General features: G+C 57.9%; 7 protein-coding genes across 7 annotated transcripts; 2 read left to right on the top strand and 5 right to left on the bottom strand.

Annotated features, from left to right (window-relative positions):
- Positions 1-191: 191 nt before the first annotated feature.
- Positions 192-959, bottom strand: VTJ83DRAFT_2445 (uncharacterized protein; the record flags this gene model as incomplete). Its single annotated transcript, XM_071008716.1, has 3 exons — positions 192-420; positions 516-588; positions 887-959. The coding sequence occupies 3 exons, from the start codon at positions 957-959 to the stop codon at positions 192-194; spliced, it is 375 nt and encodes a 124-aa protein (XP_070868985.1).
- Positions 960-1539: 580 nt separating this feature from the next.
- On the bottom strand, positions 1540-2447 carry VTJ83DRAFT_2444 (uncharacterized protein; the record flags this gene model as incomplete). The annotated part of the gene is made up of 5 exons (XM_071008715.1): positions 1540-1667; positions 1732-2131; positions 2191-2244; positions 2303-2311; positions 2418-2447. 5 exons carry the CDS (start codon positions 2445-2447, stop codon positions 1540-1542), a joined length of 621 nt encoding a protein of 206 aa, XP_070868984.1.
- A 434-nt stretch (positions 2448-2881) lies between these two features.
- VTJ83DRAFT_2443 (60S ribosomal protein uL5) lies at positions 2882-3525 on the top strand (the record flags this gene model as incomplete). The annotated part of the gene is made up of 3 exons (XM_071008714.1): positions 2882-2884; positions 2942-3080; positions 3149-3525. 3 exons carry the CDS (start codon positions 2882-2884, stop codon positions 3523-3525), a joined length of 519 nt encoding a protein of 172 aa, XP_070868983.1.
- A 674-nt stretch (positions 3526-4199) lies between these two features.
- On the bottom strand, positions 4200-6128 carry VTJ83DRAFT_2442 (uncharacterized protein; the record flags this gene model as incomplete). The annotated part of the gene is made up of 2 exons (XM_071008713.1): positions 4200-6048; positions 6106-6128. The coding sequence occupies 2 exons, from the start codon at positions 6126-6128 to the stop codon at positions 4200-4202; spliced, it is 1872 nt and encodes a 623-aa protein (XP_070868982.1).
- A 3880-nt stretch (positions 6129-10008) lies between these two features.
- On the bottom strand, positions 10009-11680 carry VTJ83DRAFT_2441 (uncharacterized protein; the record flags this gene model as incomplete). Its single annotated transcript, XM_071008712.1, has 4 exons — positions 10009-10146; positions 10318-11031; positions 11291-11388; positions 11572-11680. 4 exons carry the CDS (start codon positions 11678-11680, stop codon positions 10009-10011), a joined length of 1059 nt encoding a protein of 352 aa, XP_070868981.1.
- Positions 11681-12396: 716 nt separating this feature from the next.
- VTJ83DRAFT_2440 (uncharacterized protein) lies at positions 12397-14674 on the bottom strand (the record flags this gene model as incomplete). The annotated part of the gene is made up of 6 exons (XM_071008711.1): positions 12397-12660; positions 12722-13240; positions 13313-13901; positions 13954-14010; positions 14189-14343; positions 14603-14674. 6 exons carry the CDS (start codon positions 14672-14674, stop codon positions 12397-12399), a joined length of 1656 nt encoding a protein of 551 aa, XP_070868980.1.
- Positions 14675-21022: 6348 nt separating this feature from the next.
- Positions 21023-22328, top strand: VTJ83DRAFT_2439 (uncharacterized protein; the record flags this gene model as incomplete). The annotated part of the gene is made up of 5 exons (XM_071008709.1): positions 21023-21231; positions 21307-21589; positions 21653-21917; positions 21977-22262; positions 22313-22328. The coding sequence occupies 5 exons, from the start codon at positions 21023-21025 to the stop codon at positions 22326-22328; spliced, it is 1059 nt and encodes a 352-aa protein (XP_070868979.1).
- Between the last annotated feature and the right edge of the window lie 489 nt (positions 22329-22817).

Raw genomic sequence — 22817 nt, 5'->3', positions numbered from 1 at the left:
AAGCCCAACCGACGCCTCATTGCACACGCAGCATCCCGTTGCGCAGACAAACCGTGTCCTCCCCCAGGCAGACAGCACGCTGCTCCCCGCCCAACCACGATCAAGCAGCAATTCCCATGCCCTGCCTATAACGCGCAACTCTGCTCCCCCAGAAACACCACCAAACCTCGCCAACACCCCTCTTCAAGCATCTAGTTCTTCGCCGCCTCCTTGGCAGCTCCGGCCGGGTTCGCCAGCGCCGCCTTCTCCTTGCCGCCCCAGTAGGTCCAGTTCAAGTAGCGGTAGGCCTGCGTGAGCTGAGCGCCCTCGTTGACCAAGTGGCAACCGAAGAGCAGGTAGTTCTTGGGGGTGACGGCGAGGGAGTAGCGCATGAAGATGGCCGAGTAGATGCAGAGGGCAAAGGTCATGTTGCCAGAGATCCTATTGGGGGTGGGAGATATGATGTCAGCTCTTGGCCGCGTTGAGAGATAAAAGAAAGGGGGGGGGGGGGGTGGAAGAGAAGTGATTGGACATACAGCTCCGGGCTTTTTGTGGTGTCCATGACCGCAGCGACGGGAATGCCGAAGTTGGAGACGGGGCCCCAGAAGTCTAGGAGTCAGGAGGCAGAGGTCAGCCTGGTGTAACTTGGTTGTACAGGCAGCAGAGACACTCTAGGACGGTATCGTGGCCGCAGCTGGAGCCGAGGTGGTTTCGTATGGACGTTTGATAGCTTAGACATGATCGCGCGGCAATGACCTGTATCCTAGCCTCCCAGTCGCTGGAAGAGGGGATAGTCTTCACCGTGGTATGCACCGGTGCGGTCATGCGCATCCAGCTGGGAACTGTCCGGCGGCCGGAAGCTTGATCGGGGCTAAAACGGAAAGAAGAGTTGGAGAGGATGACTCACGCGTCGAGCAGACATAGTTGAGAACGGGATGCGCCCGAATCTTCGCATTGACGGCTTTCACAAAGGCGGCCATGGTGGTTGACGGTGTGGGGATCTTCTCTGTGGTCGTTCTCAGCTTGGTCGCAATGTTGAGGATGGAAGTTTTGGCTCCAGAAATCGGAGTCTGGCTGAAATTCCGGGTGGATCTGCACAGACCACCTCGAGCTGCAGGCGCTGCGTGGAACTGCGTCATCCGTTTGGCTGCACGGCACTAGCGGCCTGACGGCCCGAATGTCAAACAAACGACGCCCAAGTTCACTTGAATACCTACCACAGTAGGCATATGCGCGGCGGGACTCATGTAAAGAGCTAGGAGCTGGATGTACCAGAGCTCGGCGTACCAGAGCTGCCGTCTGGTTGGCAGATTCTACCATTGCCCTGGGCTGTCTCACGGACGATATTATCTACCCCAATCTCAGGCTAGTACAAATGGCTGGCAACATGACTGCAGTTTCATAACCCCTAAACGCCGCCCAAAACCCAACCCTTCATAAATTCCGGGGATCCCAAATAGACGACTTTGCGGGCCAGCTTCGAGTTGCTGAGGAGCCCTGCGCGCGGGGCCGCCGCAGTGTGACGGGTATCGACGATGCACATAGGACGACGAATCGACCTTATCTCCGAGGAGGGGGGTTGAACCCAGGCGGCGGAGCACCGGCCGGCGGGAAGCCAGGCGGGAAGCCGGGAGCTCCCGGGAAGCCGGCCGGCGGCGGAAACGCACCGCCGAATCCGGGCGGCGGGGCTATTACGCGTTAGACCTGCATCACCAATCGAGCAGCCAAAAACGACAAGGGCATTGCACTTACGTCCACCGCGGCCAGGAAAGCCAGGAGCGCCAGGGAAGGGCGGGAAAGGTGGGGGAACGGCACCGCCGACGCCAGCAGCAGGGCCGGCCAGAGATATCGGAGCAGCCGCACCGCGGCCGGCGGGACGCGCAACGCCGGGTCCGGCCGCCAGGGCCGTCGTGAGGCCGGCGGTCGTCGTCTTGCCCAGCCGGGCGCTGGGGTCGGCCGGCGGGGGCGACTCAACCGAGAGCGAGACGATCTGGGCACCGCGGATGATGGTGAGGCCGAGGGTGCGCTTCTCCTCCTGCTCCGTGATGGTCGCGGCAGCGCCCGGGGCGGTCTTGGTGTTCTTGCGACGAATGCGGCGGAACTCCTCCGTGTCGGCGAGGACGAGGTTCATGTGCTTGTCGAAGGCGAGCATCTGGTCGCAAGTTAGTCGAACCGTCGCCCATGTGGGATGTCAGGAGCCTGGCTACACACCTGGCCGACCATCTGGCGCCCGTCGTTGAGGGTAACGCGCATCCGGTAGTTGATCTATCGTTTCCGTCAGCACCTGTCCACATCGCTTGTTTGGTCTTCGGGGACAACGTACGTAACCGGCCTAGAGGAATCCGTCTTGTCAGTCCCAGGTCAACAATGGACACCTGTGAAGCGGTCTTGGGGGAAGGGGAGGGGGGGGGGGGGGGGGGGGGGCGGTGGACGCTCACCATCTTGCCCTGCTTGTTTTGCGCCGACATCTTGACGGCTAGATGCTGCAGATGCAGCGTCTTCAGGTTTCAAAAATTGGTTTGGGGTGACAAAGCTTCAGAACGCTTTGTCGGTTGCGGTCTCTCCTCGTTTAGGCCGAAGCTTGAACTTGAAGTGACGCGCAAGGTTGCTTGTTGATGGCGGGTGGAGGCAAGCAAGCAACCGGGCCAAGAAGTTTTAAGGCTGCTCTGACCGCGAGGCTGAGGAAACAAGCTTAGGGACGTGTTCAGCCTCACCCGATCAAGCTCCAGCCACAAAACCCAGGCTCTGCGCCACAACGTCCCCCACCACACTCCTTGCTGGTGCCGCAACAAATCCCCACACGCACAATCTCAAAATTCTGGATGGAAATCCGCCTTTGAACTTGCAAATCCCGAGAACGTCGACAAGTCGCCCAGCACCGAATCCGACAACACCGCCCACCATGGTGAGCACAAACGACCACGAATCGATATGCTTTGATTGCAGCTAACATGATCTCCAGTCCGAGAAGGCCCAGAACCCGATGCGGGAGCTCCGCATCCAGAAGCTCGTCCTCAACATCTCCGTTGGCGAGTCTGGTGACAGGCTGACCCGTGCCGCCAAGGTGCTGGAGCAGCTCTCCGGTCAGACCCCGGTGTACAGTACGTTGCTCTTTCTCCCATCGAGTCAATTTCCCCTCGTCGAGCATGTTCTCACGCTTTCCTCCCAGGCAAGGCCCGCTACACCGTCCGCAACTTCGGTATCCGCCGTAACGAAAAGATCGCCGTGCACGTCACCGTCCGCGGCCCCAAGGCCGAGGAGATTCTGGAGCGCGGCCTCAAGGTCAAGGAGTACGAGCTGCGCAAGCGCAACTTCAGCGAGACCGGCAACTTCGGCTTCGGTATCAGCGAGCACATCGACCTGGGCATCAAGTACGACCCGGGCATTGGTATCTACGGCATGGACTTCTACTGCTGCATGGAGCGCCCCGGCGCCCGCGTCGCCCGCCGCCGCCGCTGCAAGAGCAGGATCGGCGCCAGCCACCGCATCACCCGCGACGACACCATGCGGTGGTTCAAGCAGCGCTTCGATGCCATCATCCGCTAAGCGGATGGGGACGGAGCTTAGGAGTATGAATGAAAAGGCGGCATATTTTCCGGGAGTGGTGGAGTTCGGGATCAGCGGGTTCATGGTAAAAATCAGTGGCATGGTTGGGTTCTTTCGGGCATGTACATTCAGGACAGCTTGCTCAGTCTGGCGAGAGTGCCCCTCTCGTCCAGCATCGCTCGGTCTGAATTTCAGTCGAGCCGCGGCCTCAGAGACCGACCGGCGCCTATGCCGGCTTCCCATCCCTACCTAAATTTCGTGATGAGACTGTGCCTGTTGTGGACTGGCAGATCTTGAGAAACCGCTAGCCCAAGAAGACGTACTGTGTGTATTATTCCCTTAGGAGGCTCGTCAAGGATCACTGCCAATACAAGATGCTCGTTGCGATCACAGTCACCATAGCCTGTCATGCCAAACCACGCTGCCCATGGTAAACCATCGTCATAGTTTCTCCATTTGCAGACAATCCCGACTACCGAATTAGCTCATTGCTAGCTTTTAGGTCTTAAAAAACAAAAATCGGCCGCTGAGGCAATGCTTATCCTTCGTAGACACCCGTTTTAGTTATCATCATTACTGCGCGTATCATCATTGTTGCTCATGGAATAATGGAGCCCATAACAATGCTCCAGAAAAACACACTTGGGGTATATCATCGTTTTCGTACGTCGCCATCACGCCGCCCTGGCGGCCTGTGGCTGCGTCATTCGTCCACCGGAACCGTTGACGCACCGCCTCCGAGGGGTGCTCTTGGGGAAGCAGGTGTATCTCTGGCGCTTGTGCGTGTCGACAAGCATGTTGACCAGCGCCTCGACGTCCCGATACATCTCCTGCAGCTCCTCCTGGTTGCTGAGGATGACATTGCCGTGCTCGTCGGCCGCACGGAATGCCGAGAAGACGATGCCGCGGTTCGGCGGCGGCCAGAAGCCCCTACTCGCGCCGTCGTCGGGCGTGCTCGGACGACGGTTGGCAAGCGGGCCCTTTCCGCCCCGCGCCGGGCTGTAGCCCGTGTAAAAGGCCCGGCTGTAGCCGACGGCGTACTCGTCCGGCGCGGCCCGGTCGTTGCGAAACTCGAGCCAGTCGTTGGCGCGGAGCGCCTTGAGGTTGGCGGGGACGGAGATGCGGAAAGGCGATTGGACCGTGTCAAGGTTGTAGGCGGCCAGCAGGCGGCCCGTGATGGCAAGCCCCGGGCCGCGGCGCGGCAAGTCGAACCCGCCGCTGCTGTCATCGCCCGAGCTCTGCGACATGGGCGACTCGGGCGGCGAGAGCGCGCCGAAGGATAGGTCGTGGGTAGACAGGCCGGCTCTGCTGCCATACGCCCCGTCAAAGGGGGACGAGCGGCTTGGGCGGCTCATATGGCTCGGCCAGAGATTCACGACATAGAGGAGGTTGAGCCGGTACTTGGCGGCAATCTTGGCTGCTGCGATCGCGGCGTCTGCGGCAGGGCGCGCGGCCAGAGGCGGGGAGAGCGTGACCATCGGATGAACCGGGCTCGTCCAGACGGGAGACCGGAAGAGGGTCGGATGTGTTGATGGATGGGCGGCAAATGGTGGGAGGCAAGGCCCCGGGGTTTGCGCCCGAACGTTGTTGCTGTCGGCGATATCATCATCGCTGAGTGCCAGAAAGTCATCCACGGTGGGCTCCTTCAGAGCTACCCCGAGAGATTTCCTTTTCGTGGGCCGAGACATGCTCGGGGGTTGGCGTAGGGTCTTAAGCGTGCGGCGGGCTGCTGGGCTTGGAATTATCACGCTCAGCGGCCTGCGCGAAAGGTTGAGGCTGGGTCTATTCGGGTCGTTGGGAGTGGTCACCATCAGGGTGTGCCTGCGATCGCTGTTCAGCCTTGGCTTTGGCCAAACTGAAGGATCGAAATCGCGGAGCTCGTGGGTGATGCTCCCCGGGGTGGGGCTTCGGCAGTCACACTCCGGCTCTGGTTGACAATTTAGTTTCAGCGGCGACAGCGACGGTTCCAGTTGGGCCGCCGCAGAGTCTCTCTTTAGGTCCGCTCGGGTTCTCGGTGAGGTGGGAGGCGTGAGATGCCGAGACCTGGAGGTCGATTGAGGGCGACAAGACCGCAAAGCCTCGTCTGTTTGGGCAGGAAAGCTGAAGTTCGCAAAAGCCTCCGAAGGGTCGCCGCGACGCGCGGTGGCGTAGATGGGGGCGCCTTGAGGGGTGCGGGGAACCATGGATGTGTAGGGTGCTGGCACGGCGGGAACATGTCTGAGGCTGCGAGGCGCGGGCGTCGTTATCCTCACTGTGGTCGCATTGCTCGATTCCGGTAGGCTCTTAGACCGCAGTTTCGGATGCGGCTTGAAGACAACTTCTTCCCTAGCCATCATGCGGGAGGAGGTGGGCCGGATGAAGGACGGCTCGGGGAATGTACGGGATTCGGCGTCAGGAGATGGAAGGGGAGCCGCCGACTTCTTGCTGGCGGCATGTCCATGGGAGCCAGCGGTATGTTTTCTCTTGGAAAACAGCTTCTCCAACCTTTCAAGTTTGGTCGCCATCGTGACTCTGTTGAAACCCCTAGCGTGAACTGGTTAAATCCCAGATTCAAAGCGTAGTCGGCCATGGTCGTCTTACCGGCTCGGAAGATCAACAGCCATTCATAACATGACCGAAGCGCTCCTCGATCTTTTATGTAGGAACGAAGACGTGAAGATGATTGGGGTCGGGGTCCCTGTCCTGTCGACTATGCGGGCTGTTGTCTCGTCCCAAGGCGCGGGGAAAGTTCTCAGTTCTGTTCTCCAAAGCTGCCGCAGACTTCAAACTCTTCGATGTTGCGTTGTCCAACGTTGGTGCGAGAGTTGAAGGTCAATTGCGATCACATTCGAGGAGGCAGTGCGGGAAAGTCCTCCACAACCAAGCCAAGTGCCCCAGGGTTAAGTCCAGGGACCTTAAGGGGAAGTGACGTGTTTGCCGCTGTTGAGCAAAGCCGCAAATATCAACATCCGAAAGTAAACACCGTTGACCGTTAGGGATCCAGTTGTGTGTCAGACTTCGGTTTCACAACCCCACCCGGTGAGGTGTATGCGAATCGATCCCTCCGGAGTGGCGGCGTTGCGTGTAGACAGGGGCTTTTGTAGCTGGTGATCGTCTGAGGATGGGCGGGCGCGAGGAAGGAAGCCGAGAGTCTTCGGGAGCTGCATCAAGACCTCGTGATCGCATTCCACCTCTTTGTTCGAGAATGAAGCAGGCGAGAGAAAACCTAGACGTCCCGCGGGAAGTGAGAATTATCAAGAAGAGAGATGGTGGTCTAGATGAACACCGGCTATGCGCCATGGGCAACAGGAGGAGTGTACGCAGTGCTGCGTAAGCTGAGAATCCTAGCGATCGGGCGCCAGCAAGACAGGGATGGGACAAGGGAGAAAGAAAATAAGCAGCCCAGTGATGCAGGTGGACGCTACCCCGGCGCCATGGCGGCGCAGGGAGCGCATGCATTGGTGTTTACGCAGTATGGGGTGGATGGATCAGGATCTGTGATGGGGTGCACTCGATCTCACATTGAAGGCTGCAGGTGATGGCGATCGGCAATCGACTCCGCTTCTCCCAAGCGGACCTAGCGTTGCCGCCCTTGGTGCCATGGCTGGGTGACATTGTTGTTGCGTAACGCCGACGCAGGTGTGCCTCGTCGCATCTTCTATTGCTCTCCACTCATGGCTTGAGCTTAAGACTGCAGGGCAGCGTTGCCAGCGTGCTGGCGGGCGCTGTGTCTTCCATGACTCGTCTTATTTGGCTCACTGTGTAGATGCGCGACGCGTCGCTAGCAGAACTGGACCTAGCAGCAAGGCTCTCCACAGGGCGACTTGTCATGGTCTCCATAACGCTATTCGGACCGTGGTCCCTTGCTGCTGGTTGCCATGAGAGATGTCTAGGAAAAGCAACGGCAGGGCGGGTGTCGAGGAAGGCTGAGAGGTTGAAAGAGGGCGGGGGACTTCCAAAAACGGCAATGACCTACGGCTGCAATCATCACACGGCCAGCCTGTCGGATGGCGCGGATGGGTGCCGGAAGGCCCCACTCCATGCAGAGGACCAATGAGACATCGATCATGGTCTGGGGGAGTCAGCCTCGTTTGGGCTGGTCACACTTCGCATCCTCCCACCATCACATATCACACATCGCCGTCCAACCTCTGTGTCAACACCACCAAGGTAGTCAGCAGCTCTGGGCTTCACCTCACACGGCTGCATTCCTTTCCCAAAGATGCCACAAGATCTCAATGAGGCGAAGCATAAACATCTGCACATCCTCGTTGCTGTTCAACGTCCTGAACCCAGATCTTGCGACCTCGCATCATCGACGCTGATCGAGCTTGCGAGCTGTCGACCTTGCTCTCCCTGCTACAAGCTTATCCATAGATATCAAACGAATCCCCTCTCTCTCTCCAATCACACGTTCCAAACCCACAGCTCTCCTGGGAGCCTTGCGGCAAATATCGCAGCTTCGACTCTCAGATATGATTGTTCTGGAGCCTCGGTCTTTCAAGGGGGAGGGATCCAGGATCACCCTGCGGCCGCCGAATCTTGATTACTTTTATGATGTCTCGCCCCACACCAGGACCTCATCCCTCATACAAGCAATAGAACCAGCTCGACATCTGGCCTACGCCTTCCTTTGGCATGGCCCGATTTTTCAATCTTTCATCTTGAGATGTCATGAGCTACAGACGGCTTGGTAGAGCCAAGTGCGTTCAGAGGAGCGGCTACGATACCCGGCGAGTCTATCATCCACTCAGCCGCCCTATCTGTCCATCACTATCACACAGAAACCGTCCGAGTGAAACAACGGAATCTCAACTGGATTTTCTCCCGCCCTTCCAAGGGTCGTCAACCGCACACAGTCTGTCTCAGACAGGTTTATGAGGCGTCGTTGACAACGACCGGCTCGGGTTCCGGGCCAATGACTTCACCAAATTAAAAATAAAACATAAAAAAAAAAATAAAACATAAAAAAAGGAAGAACACCCTGGCTGTCGATAGACGCCCTGCAGTTCTGGATTCTAGCGTGTTGCGAGCTGTCAGATATCGCGATGCGGCTGGGCCAACGCCGGCATCTGCTAACCGGCGCCGGACATGACCACGGAGGACGCGCGCTTCAGGCCCGCAACGCCACCATAGTGTACTGCGTATGAAGTGGTGACCCTAGAGCCGCCCTCTCTGTAAGGTCTCGCGTTGCTATCCCAATGACCCCTCCAAAAGCAAGTCCCTAGTGTTGCCGGAGACGATTTGGCAGACGACGCTGCCAAACCGATTGGACTCCGGGCCTTGCGGAAGCATGTTTCAGCCACCTCATCCGTCCCCATGGGCCTGCCTTCTCAGCTCGCTTCTGGGGGCCCTGGCAGCCCGGTCACGTCCTCTCTTGTGGCTGCTGCTGCGGCGTCGCGGTACCGACCCGGCCGCGGTTTTCCTCAAGGCCCTGCGGGGGGCTGTGTAGACTAACGTTACCTGGTTCAGCTGGGATGGCATTTGGCGACGCCCTACTGCAAGGGAGATCGATCGCCAAAAAGTCAGCTGGTCTCCGTAAGCAATAGGCCCCCACCAAGCTTCCACCACCCGGATGCATACGAGAACTTCTTCTTGCTTTTACACTTACGCACGGCCGCTACCGACAGCGCCCTCTCTCAGCAAATGCCTTTTCCGAGTCCCTGTTGGATCGGGCCTCGGACTAAGAAACGCGGACGCGCGGAACACCTCCCCGAAGGCAAACAGCAACAGGGAATAGAGAGCACATCTTTTCTCGAGAAGCATGTTGGCGTCTTCAACTCCACCTACTCGTCCGATGTTTGCGCTGCCATGGTCACATCGGACATGTGTAATTGTATCCGGAGGGCAAAGCTCCCTTGTCTTCAATATCCGGGCTGCCTGACCGTCCTCTCCTCCTGCTTGTCCTCTTCATTGATCTTCAGTCTCGGATCGGTAGCTCTTAACCCTCTCGATGCGTTGGTGCTCGCCACCCGACGCCTCGTCGCGAGACGGCTTTCTCTCAACTCGCCCCAGCCTATCCCTCACATACGTAGAAAAGAAAGCAACGATGAGTACCTAGGTACCTAACCCGGATACAGCTTGTCGGGATGCCTCAAGCTACTCTGCTTGTCCACGGGAATTTCCGCCTTGCCACTACGCAAAACACGCCAAACATCCTTTAGACCCGCAAATGAACGGTCGGGCTATCTTGGGCTCCATGATCTACTAGCGGACAACCGATTGTACACTGCGTGTATGCCAGTCCTATATGGTCCTGTGCGTGTATCTCCGAGAATGAGATGTGAAGGCGCTGTTATGTGTAGTATGCTGAAGCACAAGTCTCGACCGTACCGCACCACACCACACCATGCCACGCCATATCCTACCACAGTATCATCGGCCGAAAGCGTAGACCCCCAGCCCCTCTTCCATCTGTCATGACAGGGTTCTTTTAACAGGACACCGGATGATGTCATCCTCATCCTCTTTGCGAGAGTAACGGGTGAGAAGTATTGCAGCTTCTCATAGCCGCGAGCCGCTGCTCTCAGAGGCGGCGTCGACTTCGCCGAAGAGATTCAAGAAGGCTGTGTGCACCTCGTCGGTGAGGTCGCTGGCTTGCAGGCTGCGACCCCTCTTGGCAAAGGCAAGGCGTGAACACTCCTGTTTGGTTGCGTCAGCCCTGATTCAGTCCCTCGGAATATGTACCGCCTTTATGGTTTAGGCATCCTCCTGCGATACATGCATGCCACCGGGCTGTAGACATGCTGTGCCGTCTCCGCTCAACCCGGAAGAGCAAAACTCCTTGCGTGCAAGTTCAGAGACAAGACTCACCCTGGTAATCGCGCTCCCACCCACCGCCGCCAGGCGGACGAGCTCCTCCTTTTCCAGCGTTCCTCCGTGTTCCCACAAGCCGTCAAGGTACGCCTTCCGCCAGGCAAGAAAGGTTGCAATGCTCCCCGTCAACGTATCGCCCTGTCCGCCGCTCCTCTTCCTCCCTCCCTCCAGATCCACCGTTGCCGTCACCTTCCCGTCGCTCAGATGATCCCTCGCCCCCTTCTGCACGACTGTCACACCCCCCAACTTCTCCGCGAGCCTCTCCACGCGGCCCGTCTCCCCCTCGTCTCCCTCCTTGGCTGGATCGGCATCCAACCCCAAAGCCTTCTCCAGCCTCCCAAACTCGACCACGTTCGGCGTCAACACGGCCAGATCATAGCCCCTCACCAACCCCGGATCGCGCTGCACGAGCAGCAGCGCGTCGGCGTCAACAACAAGCGGCAGACCCCGGGCACGCGCGGCGGCGACCACGAGTGCGCAGGTGTCTTGCATGAGTGGGTCGCGGCCGAGGCCGGGGCCGACGACAAGGACATGGAGACGGTCAAGAAGGGGGGTGATCCGGGAGGCAATTTGCTGGGGATCCGTGTCTGGGGATGACGAGGAGGTGGCGGTGGATGGCGAGGGGGATTGGCGCATCAAGGGGTGGACCATGAGGTTGGGGGAGTAGGATTTGATAACGGTTGCGGCGGTAGGTGTGCAGATGACGTGGGACTGGTGGAAAGGTGTTAGTGAGTGCTATCCGTGGCCCAAGGATCGAAGCATTGAGTAGGCATCGAGGAAAGTGAGCAGAGAGTTGCCAGGCTGTGTCATGGCACGAGCCCGTGGCGTAACTTTGTCCTACGGTATCATGGCGGACAAACAACCGCCGCCGCAGCTACCGCCGCCACGAAACACGGAAAAAGATGCACAAAGATGGTGGAAGGCAGAGAAACCGGGAAAAGCAAGCATTGGAGACTGGAACACAACTCACCATGTCACACCCCAACCTCGCGCTCGCCATGGCCGAAAAGTACGGCGCGCCTGTATAGTCCTCGCTGCCGCCGATGACACCGACTCGTCCCAGTTGACCTGTGCACAAAGCAAGAATAACCCTCATGGGGTATTATACCGCCAGTTAGTCATCAGTGCCCGGTATACATACATACGCATGGGCACCCTAACGCTGCACGCTCCCCAAACCGATCTGTCCCATTTTCCCTCAGGCCAACCCGCCAAGTCAAGAGTGAATCAATATCTTGAACAGGCTCTTACCCTTATGAAATTTCTCCAACATGGGCGGGATCATCATTCGCACCCGGGCAAGCAGGTCCCTGGTAGCGGGCGACATGGTGGGAGCAGCAGCAGCCGACTGGTCGGGCATCTCCCTCTTCCAGGACTCAGGATTCCGATCTGGTCTGATGCATGTCAGTGGGTAAGTGATAAGAAAGATGCATTGTGTATGTGTATACAAACAACAAACCCTTGTGAACGTTGTATTTACGAGTTCGAGAGCAGTGTGTGGTGTGTGTGTTGACGGTCGGGGAGTTTGCTGCGGGGATGAGGGGTCAAAATGGTCGACAGAAGGATATGGAAGGTTCATTGAGTCCTCTCCCAACGCCTGGGAACACAACTTTACGAATACAACACGTTCAAGAGGGAAAACTGTCTTTGAATATCAATGACTTGCTTTTGGATCAAGCTGCCTGCCTTCCAACCAAAGCCTCTCCCCTTTTTGAGCTCACATGATGTCAGCCGTCTCATCCCGTCCCGTGACCCCACTCAACCAGCCCAGGCCTGAAACTGGAAAACGATCCCATCGAAACTGAACCCCCTTTTTTTGAGGACAAAGGGAATCGAGTACTTAGATTGAGTCTCTGCTCTATTTTACAGTTCGGGATCTGGCGGGAGGATCCCCGCGTCTCGCGTCCTCTCACTTTGTCTCAAGTCCAGCACACGACGAACGACGGAACCACCCCCAGCTCTACAAACACACCGACGCTGTCGCGGTTATGACCACCCCCGGCCTCGCCGCCCTCTGCGAGCTCCCCCTCTCTCTAGATCATCCCAGGCCACGCATTGGTTATTACGTTGCTAAGTTTAACCCAGGAAGCTCTTGGTGAAGCTCGAGATGACGTCCCTCAACCGCTGCTCGAGGTCCTTGCTGATGGCACCCTCCTTGTCGATCGTCGCCATGAGGTCGGCCTCGTTGGTCTTGAGGTGGGCCAGGAAGTCAGCCTCCCACTGGAGGATCTTGTCGACGGGGACGGGGTCGAGGTAGCCGTTGACACCAGCGAAGATGAGGGGAACCATCTCGTTGACGGCCATGGGCGAGTACTGCTTCTGCTTGAGGAGCTCGGTCAACTGCAAAGGATTGTTAGCACCGGCATTCCCGTCTTCACGGGGCAAGGAAAAATCAACTTACCCGCTCACCACGGGCAAGAGTCTGCTTGGTGGCGGCATCGAGATCCGAACCGAACTGGGCGAAGGCAGCGACCTCACGGTACTGGGCCAAGAAGAGCTTGAGAGAGCCGGCGACTTGCTTCATGGCCTTGAGCTGGGCCGAGGAGCCGACACGCGACACGGACAGACCGACGTTGATGGCCGGGCGGACACCCTTGTAGAAGAGCTCGGACTCCAGGAAGATCTGGCCGTCGGTAATGGAAATGACGTTGGTGGGAATGTAGGCAGACACATCACCGCCCTGGGTCTCAATGACGGGCAGGGCGGTCATGGAGCCACCGCCGTGCTTGTCGTTGAGCTTGGCGGCACGCTCCAGCAGACGCGAGTGCAGGTAGAAGACGTCACCGGGGTAGGCCTCACGACCGGGGGGACGACGCAGCAGCAGCGACATCTGACGGTAGGCAACGGCCTGCTTGGACAGATCGTCGTAGATGACGAGCGAGTGCTTGCCGTTGTCACGGAACCACTCACCGATCGAGGCCTATGGGACAAGGGTCAGCGCATGCGGTGCCAAGGGCGATGATTCACGGTTCGTAAAAGGGAAAAAACATACACCAGTGAAGGGAGCAAGGTACTGCAGGGGAGCGGCCTCCGAGGCGGTGGCGGCAACGACGATCGAGTACTTCATGGCGTCGTTCTCCTCGAGGGTCTTGACGAACTGGGCAACGGTGGAACGCTTCTGGCCGACGGCGACGTAGATGCAGTAGAGCTTCTTGGTCTCGTCGTTGCCGTTGTTCCAGCGCTTCTGGTTCAGGATGGTGTCGAGGCCGACGGCAGTCTTGCCGGTCTGACGATCGCCGATAATCAGCTCACGCTGGCCACGGCCGATGGGCACCATGGCGTCGACCGACTTGAGACCGGTCTGGACGGGCTCGTGGACGGAACGGCGGGGGAGAATGCCGGGGGCCTTGAGCTGGGCACGGCGGCGCTCCTTGGTGTTGATGGGGCCCTTGCCGTCAATGGGGTTGCCCAGGGCGTCGATGACACGGCCGAGAAGCTCGGGACCGACGGGGACGTCGACGATCTGGCCGGTACGCTTGACGGTCTCGCCCTCCTTGACGAGACGGTCAGAACCGAACAGCACGACACCGACCTGGCCGGCCTCGAGGTTCATGCACATGCCCTTGACGCCAGACGAGAACCTAGAGTGTCGTTAGCGGCGTGGACGCTCGCGGATTCGAGAGTCGGACGTACTCGACCAGCTCCTCGGCCTGGACGTTGGCCATGCCGTGCACGCGGGCGATACCATCACTGTGGCGGACCTCGTCAGCAATGCCATTTCCATTTCGTTTTCGTCCCATGTCCCCATCCCGGTGAACGTTTTGCCCGGGCGTTGTTCAGGTCGTCGCTAGCCCCGTCTTGTCGGCCGGCTCCCGGGACGTTCGGATGGTGGGCAGGGTGGGTGTGCAGGGTGCGCGGGGCCACGTACCCGACGGAGAGGACGCGGCCAGTCTCAGCGAGGTTGGTCTCCTCCTGGACGCCACGGATCCTCTGCTCGAGAATGGACGACACCTCGGTCGGCGAGGCACGGGCTTCGGCGTAGGTGCGGGTCTGGAGGGCGGAGACGGCGGGTGCGGCATTTCGCTGTCGCGGGACCGGGTCAGCCAAGCCGAAAACACCAATGGGCGCCAAAAGCCTCGCAAAAACCGGTGCAGCTCCGATCCGGGACCCGGTGCTGGTCCAATTCCTCGCAAAAGGGCACGGCAAAGCTCAATTGAGCTCTCCGGGGGCGTGCAGGTCGGGTTTGGATCGCGGATGAGCACCGGGGCGATGGAAGGGAGATGCGGCCGGGCGGGCGGGCGGGCGGATGAGATGGGCAGAGAGAGCAGAGAGCAGCACTCACAACGGCAACTCTGCTCGAGGCAGAGAGGGCGCCGACGGCGCGCGTGCTCTGGCGGAGGGCTGTCCGGAACATGATTCTCCAGATACTGTCGCCTCGGGGGATGGTGAGGGAGAACAATTGCAAGCGGGTTGCAATTGCGGCAGAGGGGAGATTTGGAGACTGGAGGTTTTGGGATTGCGAAGTTTGGGGGGAGCCGATCGTGAGGAAAATTGTCAAGAAAGGGCTGGAGACTGGAGCAAGGGCCTTGGCTGGATCGAGAATGAGAGAAAAAGTGGGGGTTTGAGCTTTGCCCGGCCAATGGCACAGCCGAAAGAATTTTGCTCAACCCGAAGGTCTCCGCCCGGCAACAAGAGAGCTACTACTCCGACGTGCCCATCTCGCCTTGGAACTTGCACGGTTTGACTTCCAGGTTTGTCAGGGGCCGTAAAGAGCTCAAGAGCGACCAGAGGATGGGGGGTTTTCTATTGTTTTTCTCTCCTTCTTGTTTGGTGGTTGAGAACAGTGGCCTTGCTGGATGCAGTCCAGTGCCCCTCCATCCGGCATTTTTTTGGGCGCTGGGTGCCCTGGGTGGTTTTCGTTGGTTTTCAGATTTCGATCCAACCTGCCCAAGGGCTGCCCCCCCCCTCCCCCCGGTCGCCGGGTAATTCCGGAGAACGCTAAGGTCCAAGTCGATGTCGCACCTGTCACCGAGGCCGGCAACTCAGCAACTGTTTCAGATGAGATTCGCTGAAGGTTTGCACTAGGACATTGTACGAATCTTTGGAGCATGAAATTAGAAATAGGTACCTAAAGTTAACCTGTGTACCGGCGTAAATACAATTATTACTTGCTTCCCAACCGCAAACAACAAACAACCTTACTCCTCTCTGTCCACGCGAACCATGCTGACGCAGCGCAGTACCCAACCTTACCCAATGCCTCGCAAGAAAGGGGACCGCCAGACGCAATCTCTAGGTGCATGTACCTGGATTCGGGTTTAGCAGGCGGGGGAAAGGGGATATTGACCATTTGGCTCTAGCAACCACTCGCCCCTTTCGATAACCCACGCCGTTTCATCCAGGAAGAGAGCAGCACGGCGAGTGAGACGACGGTCCCATGTCCCCCGGAACGTGCGAACGAGCCAAACCGCTCTGGAAGGGCTTGACCAACTCTGCCAGGTCGCGTGTGAGCTCCTGAGCCGGCTGAAAGGTCACAGTCCGAACCGTCCTCCGGGGATGCTTTCCCGGTGTGTCAAACAGCTTTGGCTCTTTGGCCGGCCGGTCAGGAGAACTGTCCGCCCGTCGTTTGTTGCGCGGCATGCTGTCCGGTGTCAAGACGATCGAAGATCCGAGCCCGCCACGTCCAGGCTGTGCCGGGGCCTGAGGGGTGGCGGGTATGAAGAGGTCTGGGGCGTTTGGCAACATATTCGATCGTGACGGCCCCTCTGGCGTGCCGAGGACAACTATCCCTAACCCATGAAGAAAATCCAGTTTCGTCGGCGCAATTACACAGCCTCCGGAATGTTCTTCTGCGCCGTCTACCATCAAATCCGTTGCCATGACGGTCGGCGACATATGGAAGCAGGAGCCTATACCGACTGTGTCCCGGGCTGCTTTGAGAGCAAGAGTCTCTTCAGGCCGCGGTGTCGATGGAGGTGACAACGGCGTCACGTCAAGCGTGGATGGCTGGTCCGGGTGTAACGTGGAACTGGAAGATGTCTTTATGGCTGTGGTCCAAGCGACCGCCATGCTCCAGCTAGAGTTGTTGGATGCGCTCGGGTCAACAACACTCCCAGATCCATCACTCAGGTTGAGTTGGGTCGACATTGGAGAAGAGGGTCGCAGCAACGGAGAGGAAGACTGCGTGGGTGTGTTCTGTCAGCACCTGCTTCAGAGCTGGGAATGGTGAGTCTCAGCACCGCTCTCACCTTCGTGATGCTATTTGCCATATTGGAGCAAGTGATGAAGCCAGCCGCAACCACAACAACAAACAACAACAACAATAACAAAAATAACAGAAATAACCACCCCGTTAACACAAACAACAGCCAGTCTTGGTGAAAACACGGATCCCTGGTGGCTGAACATTCATGGCTTGCTTCTCAGGAGAACGTTGAGCCTGACATGATCCTTTAATACTCCGAACGAATATTACCGCTCTCATCTTCCCGCCTACATAGTTGCGCCAAAGGCCTTGCCACCACCGGCCGTATCTTGTCCGCAGCCTTGAAGGGGTGGGGAATGCTCGGTGTGTCTCAGCCTGCCATCGTCCTCTACGGGGTACAGATGTCTTGTCATCATATATCCCAGCTTACTAGATCGGTTACCGAATTTTGGACTTTGACCAATTTAGGACAACGAAGATCGCATTTCTAAAGTGCAAGCCAAGTCGAAGGGGGAGCCACACGCGCGGGCCTCGTCGATTGTCGAGACGAAAACCTCGGCAGACATCCCACCATAGCTCTGCCAAAGGCGCTTCAGCACGCTTAGTTAATAGGGATGCGTCTGACCTTCGTACTTCCTTTCCCCGTCTTGCAGCTTGAAGTTCAGCTCCAGTTTCACGTTCTTCCTCTGAAAATCCCAAGGAGGCTGCCTGGGTGTGTTGCCGGCGGTTATTCAGCAAATAGGCTGTCACAAATTGGGAATCGATGCGGATGACAGAGAGTCTTGGATTGGGCCATGAGACTCTTGTGCAACCAACCACCCACACGTTGGTGTTCAGGCACAGGGAGGAAAAAGCTCCACGGACGCGGCCTTCCAGAATGCGCGCTGCAGCCACAGCGCCAGAAGACCTCTACACCCTGATGCCACAACAAGAGAATTGCGGCTGTATCTCAGCCGAGATCTAGAAGAGCCTGATGGCCTAGTGTACTTACTAGACCTTGGCCCATGGGCCTGCTACGCCTCATAGAAGCGTTGAAAGAAGGAGGCATTCCAAGACAAGAGGTTTCGAGTACCGCCACAGCGGTAACCACCAGGCGTCAAGGGGGGGGGGGGGGGGGGGGGCATCTCTGGGCCGGATCCAACCGACTGGCCGATATACCCTTCGATCTCCTATTATGGTCACCGGTCTCGATTAGATATTCCGCGATCCGAGATTAGCATTAGGGCGAGTCTCTTTCACCAAGCCCACGTGGGGAATCGATCTGGAGTGGCTGCGCCTTGATCGATCAAGGCCGCATATCAGCGACCAACCTTCAGGCTGCGTTTCAGCCGTGTTCTTCGGACTTCGGATACATGATTCCCACTCCAAAAAGAGGATACTTTGTGGTTGCATACAACCGCCAATCCATTTCTGTCTGAGCTCACTGCCCATAATCCAACCACTTTTCCCCGGATTTGTGTTACGGGCCCGTCATGGAAGAACATCCCTGGGGGATAACAATCGAGCCATGTTTGAGAGGGGCCAAGTACGAAGACGATGTCTATCCCAACGCACCACTGAAGCTAAAAAGCTTGACCTTTTCCAAACTCTTCTACCCAGTCTTGTGTAATTAACCCTTTGGTATCACCGCACGCGCCCTGGAGCACTCAACCCATACCGTACACAACACTTCACCAGCTTCCTTTCGCCCGGCACCCACTAGCAACCCCTCACATCAACAACCTTGATGGTTGGATCATAACACGCCCGCTTCAACATCTGGTAGTTCTTGCCGACGATGTCCCAGGGCACGTCGAAGGCTATGACATCGGCCGAGCCGACCTCGGCGGCTACGCGGCGCGGGCCTCTTGCGGAGGAGCCAATCGCCCCAGTCTTTCCTTCGCACCACTGCGCAGCCTCCTGCTTGGAACCGCCGTATCGACGCAGAAGGTCGTGGTACCTCTCCATGGGAAGGACAGCGCCTTGGATCTCGGTTAGGAGGGGAACGCTGAAGTCTGGAATGGTAGGTTAGCTTGTTTCTTAGGCCCGTTTTCTTTCTAGGAGGGCTTCAACGGGACACAACCACTCACCACCCTGCAGGTAGCTCTCAATTTTATACATCTGTACCGCCGCCGCTATGCGCTCCCCTCTTGGGCCACGCTTGATGACGTAGCTTTGACCCGGGTAGGACTCATCTCGGCCTGCAGCACTCTTCATACCGGGATTCCGCTGGTCGACGAACAGCTTAGGCCTCCCACCGAAGAAGTCCACCTCGAACTCGGCGCCGACGTCGTAGCGGCGCACTAGCCGCAGCATGTCGGCGTCGGTGACGGTGGCACGCAGCACTGGGTCGGCAGCCTCGCGCAGGTAGTTGACGAACAGGTGGCACAGGTGATGCGTCACCATGGCCGCCAGGTGGAACTGCAGCCGGCGAAAGCGGGCGGTGGCGGTCTGTTGCTCCTCGTCACGCTGCTGACGGCGAGCGACGTCGACTTTGAGACGCGTCCAGTAGAGCTTCTCCACAAGCTGCGACAGAGCTCGTCAGGAACCTTTTCTCTCAAGTTGGGCCAGACCGGAGGGGGAGGAACTCACCTGCCAGTTCAGATGCAAGACGGCCGCCGCCTTGGGGTCGAAGTCGGTGCGCTCGAATGTGTGAAGCTCATCCGCCCAAGCATAGGGTAGGCCTTGGTTCCCGTCGTCGCGGCAGAACCCGTTGCGGTCGTCAAGGCGGACGACGGGGAAGCGGCAACGCACGCAGCGAAGAAACTCGTCGACGGCGACGGGCACGTCCACCCGCCAGGGCTCCACGACGGGACCCGTTGGACGTTCGCGCCACACGCAGATAGCTTTGCGCGCCAGGCTCGCCAAGGCTGTGCACAGGAGAGGGACGTCTGAGTTAGCAAGCCCCTTCCTGAGTGAAGAGATCCTAGGTAGGTAGATGTGCCTGCTCTACGCACCTTGCCTCCCGCGCTCACTCTCCAGCATCCTCAGCCCCAAATCCAGCACCGACGCGACAGCAAACGCCCTCCCTCCGGCGCGGTCCAGAGGCGTCGTGGCCCCCGTATCTAGCACCTCGGTAATGGCCAGCTGATAAATGCCCTCCGTGGGCATCTGGCGCCATTGCGCAGGTTTGACCAAGCCCATGCGTAGCATACCGCGCTCGGCACGCGGCAGCCTGCCGGCGAGCTCCTGCTTGTCGACGGGGCCATAGGAGCGGTGGGCGTTTTCGACATACATGTAGGGAGCCATGGCGGTGGCGGATGGGGTTAGGGGGTGTTCCCTGGGACGGTATGGTGTGTTGACTATGTGCTCGAGCTCTTCCAATTTATCTATCTAGAAAGCAGGTTTTTTGGAAGCTGTGAACGACCTGTGTGAAGCAGCTGTTGGGAGGTGTGGTGTGTGAGTGTTTTGACGACAGGGCAACCTAGGGCGAGAAGCAGAATCTGTGTGTCGGGGGACCCTGGGCTGGAGTAATCGGCACCCCAGGACTCGAGGACAGCCGCTAGCCGCATTTTAGGTGTTGGATCGAACCGGTACGGCGGTGGTGGCCGACATGGCCGGCCGATGTCAACCAGGTGCACAGGGACGGCCATGAGGCCAAGCGGGAGCAGAGTCGGAGTGAAGACCGGATGAGGGATGGAAGTCTCATAGTGGGCAGATTGGCCCACTAAGGAACCGCTTTGAAAGGTCGGTTTCACACTGTTCGCTCTAAAGCACAGATCCAGGCATGTGTAAATTGACGTAGAAGCGCCAAAGCTACGATAATCCCACGGTCTTCGAGAACATCAGGTGTTGGTGTGGGCGGGTCGATGTGTGTCAATGGCGATTCCGGTGACTTGGGATGGAGGCCTTCATTCCTTGTCGACAGCTTCTGAACACACACAGGGATGGGAGATAGCATGGCCATCAAAATATTGGAATCTATCGCCCTCTTCTTTTCCTGGAGAGCAGCAGAATAAGCGATATGTAGAGCATTGATAAGATTTCGGGCCCGGCATGCGGTGAGGGCGGCACAGCTCGGGTGTTGGGGGAGCTTTGTTTCCTTTGTTTGCTTCAGACACTGAATAACAGGCCAACCTGCAGGGGCCAGGCCCAGTCAGAACACCTCCGTCAGCATCCTTCCTGTTTCGGTCGAGAATCCAAATGTTAATGAGGTTCTGTGTGTTCCGTCTTTTCTTCCCAAGAATTTTCAGGAATGAGAGTGGTTGATCCAGGGGTAGAATTGAGGATGAAAAGCGAGGCTCAACTCCAGAGATATTCAGGGGTTGGCGTGCCGAACAAGGAGGGTCATGGCTGTGGCCGTTGCCTTGTCTCCGAGAAGTGCCGGTTTCGTACACAGTCCCTATCACATCGAAGAACAATGCTACACCGAAGAACAATATTAGCACGAGACAAACAAGTGAAAGAAAACGTGTTCCTCGAGAAACATCGTCCAAGATGGTGGCACCGTTACATAAAAGCCAGAATATGGAAGCAATAGGGAGGGAGGAGACTCGCCCTGCTATTTCATCAGGTGTCTCTTTTCCATCTTCACAACCCTCGACGTCCTCTCAGAAAAGAGGCAGTGGTTTTGTCACGATGGCCACTCACATGCCCAATAACTACAATGAGACGGTGTTGCACAAATACCTCCGCCATTGGACCCGCGATCCCAACAATGTGTCGACCCTCGACATGGATGCCATAAGCTGGGCCACCGATGAGGAGCGCCGGGAGCGGATGAAAAACTACTGCGAAATTGGCGCCGACTACTACGACCTCGTCTCGCCATTATACGAGCAGGGATGGTGAGTAGCTAGCTGCTCCGGCCCCCATCTGTGTCGGTTGTGGTCCGTCGTCTGACATGTACATCCGGATATCAGGGGGCAGCAGTTCCACTACTCTCCGCTCACGCCAGGCCTCTCTCTCAGCGAATGCACGACGGCCTATGAGAAGAGATTCGCAGAGCTGGCCCGCGTGAAAAAGGGCATGCGCGTGTTGGACCTTGGCTGCGGCATCGGCGGGCCCGCGCGTACCATCGCCTTGACCTTTGATTGCCACGTCGTCGGCATCACCAATAGTGCGTGGCACGTCGAGCGCGGCACCGCTCTCACCAAGAAGGCTGGGCTGTCAGACAAGGTGACGTTTGTGAAGGGCGACTTTCTGGTAGGGTGTTTCGTCTGTTCCCCGTCTTTTCGGTCGGCAGTGCCCTAACCAGGAGCGGTGCAGAAACTGCCCTTTCCCGACGCCTCGTTCGACGGTGCCTACTCGGTCGAGTCGCTGTGTTACGCGCCCAACCCGATCGAGGTATACCGCGAGGTAAAGCGCGTGCTCAAGCCCGGCGCGTTCTTCACTTTCCATGACTTCGCCATGACGGAGAAGTGGGATCCGAACCTGCCCGAGCACGTGAAGGTCCGGAACTGGATCGAGTTCGGCAACGGCCTCACCAACATGCCCTGGGTGCCCCGCATGCGCGAAGCCATCAAGGAGGCTGGTAAGTGTATCTCGCTGTTTACCTGGTCGCCGGGGTACTGACAACTCTTTTCTCCACAGGCTACGAGCTGGTCCAGGAAATCGACATGGCGCTCACCAGCGCGCCAGCTCCTTGGTACTACGGGCCTGCGGGCGATATCTGGTGGGCGTGGCGCATCCCGGGCTGGGCGGACTTCTGGAAAGTGTTCAAGATGTGGCCGCCATTCCGCGGACTGGCCCACCTTGTCTACCGCATCATGATCCTTTTTGGCTTCCTGCCAAAGGAGGTGTCAACGCTCATGGACATGATGTGGTTCTGTACCAAGGGTGCGGCCATTGGCGGCAAAATGGGCATTTTTACTCCGATGTATGCCTTTGTCTGCCGTAAGCCTGATGAGAGAGCAAACCGGACGGCAGCGACATGAACAGCTAGGGGAGGAGGGGAAGAAGGGAGAACAAAAGGATAGAGAAAGAGAGAAACGAGAGATTGAAGATCAAGGCTAAAAGCCTGGGGGTTAGGGTGTGGTTATCTCTGATCCGCATGGCAGTCTTATTGGAGGGTTAGGGTCGATCGTTTCTTGGCAACGACACCTTGATGGATGTCTCTCCCTTTCCGTGGCTGGGACCGTCTCGGGTATCTCCATGACTTCCTTCGTCACAACGTCCCATCTGTCAAAGACGCCTTTATTTTCCAGATTTGGCTCTGAATAGGCGGCCAGAAAGAAATGGTGTCTCTTCTACTGTCCTAGCGTGGAATTGCGTCTTGACCGTGTTTTATCGGCTTGATTGACTGCCGGACAGCCAAGTCTCCCTCCCCCTCACCAGTTCCCTCGGGTGCCGTCTTTGTTGACGCCCCGATCCGACCCCATCGCCGACATGCCTCCCTACCAAGATGACCCGTTGTCATCGCACGCAAAAGCGC

This window comes from Remersonia thermophila, chromosome 2 (genome assembly GCF_042764415.1).
Source record: "Remersonia thermophila strain ATCC 22073 chromosome 2, whole genome shotgun sequence".
In the NCBI taxonomy this organism is placed as follows: domain Eukaryota; kingdom Fungi; phylum Ascomycota; class Sordariomycetes; order Sordariales; family Chaetomiaceae; genus Remersonia; species Remersonia thermophila.
The sequence above is the reverse complement of the archived record's forward strand: the minus strand, read 5'-3'. Positions and strand labels throughout refer to the sequence as shown.